This window comes from Cavia porcellus, unplaced genomic scaffold, assembly GCF_034190915.1.
Source record: "Cavia porcellus strain 051 isolate PalLab524CR breed Dunkin Hartley unplaced genomic scaffold, mCavPor4.1 scaffold_3, whole genome shotgun sequence".
NCBI lineage: Eukaryota > Metazoa > Chordata > Mammalia > Rodentia > Caviidae > Cavia > Cavia porcellus.
In genome coordinates, this window is record NW_026947486.1 from 119,580,494 (window position 1) to 119,585,828 (window position 5,335).

Below are 5,335 nucleotides of genomic sequence, written 5' to 3' on the forward strand. Positions count from 1 at the left end.
GGCTCCTTCCTCTGCCCTGCTGCCTGTAAGCTGTTTTGCTGTTGTATGGATCACTTTTCCTGACAATAATGTTTTTATTAAGAAAAAAACCTGACAGGGAAAAAGAGCTATTTCTTCAGGAACATTCACCAAGCAACTGTCTTTATCATTCCAGCCTGCAAATGAGCCACATTTCCTGTGATGGGGAAAGGAGTTTGCCTCCCCCTACTCCTCCCTGACATGAGCCTTCACGTGCCATGTGACAGATCAGTCCCCTGTCAGCCACTGACACCAAACCGCTCTTCTCTGCTACTGGGGTCTCCTCCCCTGTCCTCTCCCCCGGGGTCCTCAACTTTCCTGAGTGTGCTACACTCATTTCCTCATGGCAGCCAAGTGGGTCCCCGGGCCTAACTTCCCTGGAAGGACAGTGTGCCAGCATCACCAAGATGACAGCTTCGACTTCCCTAAACACAACTTTGCCCAGTATTGCAGATGCAACCCATGGGTTTCCCATGAGCTAAATGCCTACTCTTGCCACATATTTTATTTTATTTTAAAGAGATTAAGACAAAAGAGGACATAACAAAGCAGATCAGAACAATGTAAGCAACACAGTATTTTGAGACACAGTCTCACTAAATGTGACATTCTTGTCTTTCTCTTTTTTTCTTCTTTTGTCCTTTTGTCTTTTTGTGACAGGGTTTTGCTATGCAGTTCAAGTTATACTGGAACCCACCTTGCAGCCCAGACTAGCTCCGAACTCATGAAGACCCTCTTGCCTCAGCCTCCTGAGTGCTGGGATGACAGGCCTGCACCACCATGCCTGGCCTGACATTCTTGACTGAGGAAAATATGAGCTACTTCATAAATGATACTGGGACTCCAGGAACCTTTGAGAGAGTACTCATGCCATTTCCCACACCAAAGTAAACTTGCATTAGAAGAAAATTTTACATTAATACCGTACACTGTCAATAATGTTTTTAAAGATTTTATACTGAGTAGTAGTTTCCTTGGCCAGCAAAGCCCATAATAAAGAAATGTATTGAAGGCACTTAAAGCGTAAGATCCTCAGAATCATTCTAAAAAAATGTAAAAAGCAAGGCTGGCTGTTACTGCTTGAACAAGGGTTGTCTCGTGCGTCTGCCTGATATTAACCATCATGAAACTTTACAGAAACACAACCTGGCACAAAGGCCACCACAACCTGATAGAAGGGAGCAATGTTTCTTCAAGGACATTCACCGGCAGCTGAATCTATAATCCAGTCCTCCCCATTTTTACCGTGAAAACTTCCGCTGGATTCAGGCTCCTCAGCTTGCTCCGGGTTCATTACTGTAAGCGTGTTCCCATTCCAAGGTCATTCTCTGCCCCAAATAAACACCACGGTCCCTTTAAGAATAGGTTGTTCTGGTTGTTGTTTGTACAAAAACTTTGTAAAATTCTCCACAGGTGAGCCACTGGAACCAAGAGCACTGAGCAGCAGTTCTCTCGGAAGGGGTACGACCTAGGTGGCTGGGGCCTCTGGGCTCTGCAGGAGAGGACTGGGAGCCTCCTCTCAGCTCAGCCAAGGAGCCCTTGCTCCCCAGTGCCCTGGAGAGAGACACCTCTTATCATGAGCCTCCCGTCCAGCCTCAGCCAAGGGAGGTACAAATAGTGAGGAGGGGGCTTCCGCTTCCTAAGCTGCCCTCCCACCAAGGGCATCTTCCTGAATGGGGCAGGAAGCTTTGGGCAACATCCCTGGGGTCAGGAACCATGCCACAATGTCGTCAGCCCCCTGGAGTGCATGGCCCCAGTGCAGGGTGTCTTTGAGGAGAGCACTGGCCATTGGCACTGGCCAGGATGCTCACAATGCTCCTGGAGCGTGTAGCTCCTGCCTTGCTTTGAGGCCGGCAGGAAGAGTGGGCATGGAAGCCAGCTCCCCTCCCAGCAGCATGGCATGCTAGCCCCTCTGACCTCAGGTCCATGGGCTGAGAATGCTCCAGTCCCGTGTGCTACTTATGGCCACCAGCTGTTACCTTTACTAGCTCCTCCTCTACCTCCATCCCTAAGTGTGTGTCCCCCAGGGGAAGCCGCCCAAGACCTCAGAGGACAAAAGCCAGAAACCAAGGAGAGGCGTTAGCTGAAACAAACTCAGGAGCGGAAAGGTTGCTCAGCTTTATTTTTTTCAGTGCCACACGCTCAATGTGGTATGGGCTTCAGCCCCCTTTTGCCAGAAGAGAAGAGGACGGAAACAAGGGCTTCAAGCGCTGCAGGATCCGCAAGAGCAGGGCAAGTTCCTCCAGGAACTGGGTGAACACTATCTGGAGGTGGCCACGGTCCTGGGCGACCCATCTCCTGCGAGACAAGGGACAATCGCTCCGGGTCAGGACTCGGAGCCTGGTCAGCACCCCCAAATTCAGCTTCCTCCATACTCAGGGACCCCGACATTCTGCACTGCCCACACTCAGCACCTCCTGCACTCAGAGAGACCGCAAACTCATCCCCCCCCCCACCGCCATCTGCGCCCACCGTGCCCCGCGGCCTCACACAGTCAGGACGCTGCGGTCTCTGGTGAGCACCCGGTGAATGTCAGGGCTCTCCCCGAAATCAGCCAGGTACCTTAGGCTGACCTCAGCCTCCAGGGAGGACCAGAAAGGCACCCTGACCTTGCTGTGGTGAGAGGTTAAGGCCTGATGCGCTACTGTCCACTCCCGGCCCGCCAGGTCCTCTGTCCCCTCCTGTCCAGTTCCGATCTGTCCGGTCCAGTCCAGGCCCGGGAGCTCTCAGGCTGTGCTCACCCACGTGGCTCCCCTCCCTCGCCCCCTTCGCCCGGGCTGTGCCTGTCCACGCGGCCCCTCCGCCCGGGACCCCATCCCCTCTCCTGTCCCCGCGTCCACCGTGGGTCTTGCGCGTCTCTGGCTCCGCTCCCCACGCCTCCCCGTCCCCCAACCAAGGCCCCGTCCTGAAGGATACAATTCATGTAGACCGGTCCCTGTCCTGCTGACCAAGAGCACAATGTCCCCAAAGGGCCACGGGCCATGGGGTATCTGGACGATCCGCAAAATGGTTGCAGCGTAGGCTCCCTCGTCCCCGGAGACACCTGCGCCAGCCTGGTCACTCCTGTGGCCGTCCGCTCCGCCCTCAGCACTGCCAGAGGACTGCATGGCTGCCGGACCTCTTCCCCTCAGACGCTGCCTGGATTATTTATACCGGATCAAGTAGGCCTCTGTGAAGCTCCGCCCCTTTCCCACCCACAATGCACCTGGTGATGCCTATAGCGCCTGCGCAAGGTGGCTCTCGTGTATGTGTGCGTGTGTGCGTGCGTACGTGTGCGTGCGTACGTGTGCGTGCGCTCATGCGCGCGCGAGCAGATTTCCCGCCAAACTGGCCTTCAGGCCTAAACTGCTCTTTGGTTGCCAGGCAACGGGGCTTTCCTCACAGATCCCCGTCCAGAACGCCCCCCCCCACGCCCAGTGCCCATGCGCAATGGACCTTCAGGCGTGGGGTCCCCTCCAAGCTGGCTCAGCCCTTGGGTCCAGAGATGCCCTTGGGTTACCGGGCACTGAGGAGTTTCAGAGGTCATGCTCTGTAGTGGCAAAATCTATGGGGCCCTCCGGAGCCGCTGGGTGGGATGGCACAGGACAAGGCCTGGCAGGTTAGGAGCATCAAAGCCGTTTCTTGTGTGAATGCCTGGTGCTGGACTGTGCAGGACGGGACGGGGCTGGGCGTGGTGGGGAAGAGGCCCTGTCTGGGATCTGGACGCCTCTTGGAGCTGCTGGACCTGTAACGCCCACAGGGGGAGCCAGGCCTTGGGCGCTGTGCTGGCCCATGGTCCCTGCCTCCAACCAATGCCCCCCAACCGGGTTCTTGGGGAGGAAGTGGCTGTGGCCAAGCCCAGCCCCATACTCTCCAGGCCCGGGCGTGCAGTCAGGAGTGCAGCTTCCTGGTGGTGCCCACCCAGGGGTGTGTCCGGAACAGCCGCTCTTGGGTAAGTTTGAGATGCGAATAATCACTGTTGAGTGAATCGAAACAGGATGGGCGATCAACACGGACTTGTTCAGCTCTTGTTGTGTATCTCAGTAGAAGCATGAAAGAAGTGTCTAAAGGACTACTATACACAGGAAGGGTTCCTTGTATATGAATGGTTTACAACGTATTCACGAAATATGTAGGATCAAACCAAACATACTGAAAGAAAATTTCCGGGAACTTATTTGGCCATCTGGATAGCTGAAGTCTTTCCTAAACCACTAACAATAGAATGATGATAACCAAAAACATGCCTTGGATATCACGTTCCAATCGTCGTTTAAAGTAGTAAGCAGGAATTGGCTTATTTATCCACAAATATGCCACACTTTCAGTGTGGTTACTTTTAATGATGAAATAGCAGTTGAGTTTTACTTTCTTTCTTTGTTCCTCCACTATGCACTTTTGGCTGGCCTTGAAGTCACTTTGTAGCCCAGGTTGGCCTTGAACTCACTGGGATCCTCCTGCCTCCACCCTCTGAGTCGTGTGATGACAGATGTGTGTGAAATCATCTGGCTTTTCCTTTCCAAACTCGTGTGTGTGTGTGTGTGTGTGTGTGTGTGTGTGTGTGTGTGTGTGCGTGTGATTACAGTTAGCATGTATTACATTTGTCAACAGAACAGTTAAGAAAGTGATTCATTACTTGTGGAGAAAAACTTCTAATTAGTTCCCAAGTGAACTACTTTGCAGAAGTTGTAGTTATTTGGTACTATTCACTGGAGGCTGAATGTTTCCCGGGAAAGTTCTTCTAATTGGCACCTCTGCTTGATGCGGTGATCACTGTTGTCCTGGGCACTCCCTGAAGTCACCGAGTCTCAGGGCCAAGGCTAGACACCAGGCGGCTGATGGCACACAGCTCCCTTTGTGTCTGTGGCTTTGAGCTGCTTCTGCAAAGCGGTCCTTTCCAAATTCTGCAACAGTGCAGAATTTGAAAGCTGTCTCTCCAGAGGGCAGCTGGTAGCTCGCTTCAGTGATTCATTGGGTTATATTAGATGTTTTTCTTCTGTTCCTTCCGACTACTCACATATGAGCACAAAAGTGGGAGGTGCTGGTTAAATAGTGCCCTCCACACTGCCAGTCCTGGCCTAAGCACTGCCAGTCACAGCCTTCATGTGTCTCAGTCAGAAAAGACTTGTTTGGCACGTGACAAAGATATGTTTCTGTCACGTCGGTCACAATGTTTAACAATTTTGACTATGAAACGATGGGGCCCAGGCGAACAAATTTGAGAGTGATAGTTAAATAAGGAACTCTTTGCCAGATACTCAGGATGTTCTTGAATTTCTGGGCTTCAAACCAATACAGTCATGACTCAGCATCCACGGGGAGCTACTCCAGGCTTGGG

The 5,335-nt window shown here is 52.7% G+C and overlaps 1 protein-coding gene across 1 annotated transcript; it reads right to left on the reverse strand.

Moving 5' to 3' along the window:
* Positions 1-2,131: 2,131 nt before the first annotated feature.
* Positions 2,132-3,160, reverse strand: LOC134475515 (EKC/KEOPS complex subunit LAGE3-like). Its single transcript, XM_063246552.1, has 3 exons — positions 2,935-3,160; positions 2,509-2,631; positions 2,132-2,316 (listed from the first exon to the last, which is right to left on the reverse strand). Exons 1-3 carry the CDS (start codon positions 3,123-3,125, stop codon positions 2,178-2,180), a joined length of 453 nt encoding a protein of 150 aa, XP_063102622.1. The 5' UTR covers positions 3,126-3,160; the 3' UTR covers positions 2,132-2,177.
* Between the last annotated feature and the right edge of the window lie 2,175 nt (positions 3,161-5,335).

Bases quoted from the DNA above. Each gene is read 5' to 3' on its own strand.
- LOC134475515 (XM_063246552.1), bottom strand. From the start codon at position 3,125: ATGCAGTCCTCTGGCAGTGCTGAGGGCGGAGCGGACGGCCACAGGAGT. The intron at 2,632-2,934 runs GTATCCTTCAGG...CTCTCACCACAG, and splicing joins GGGACCGGTCTACATGAATT to CAAGGTCAGGGTGCCTTTCT. The intron at 2,317-2,508 runs GTGAGGCCGCGG...CTTGTCTCGCAG, and splicing joins GACCGCAGCGTCCTGACTGT to GAGATGGGTCGCCCAGGACC.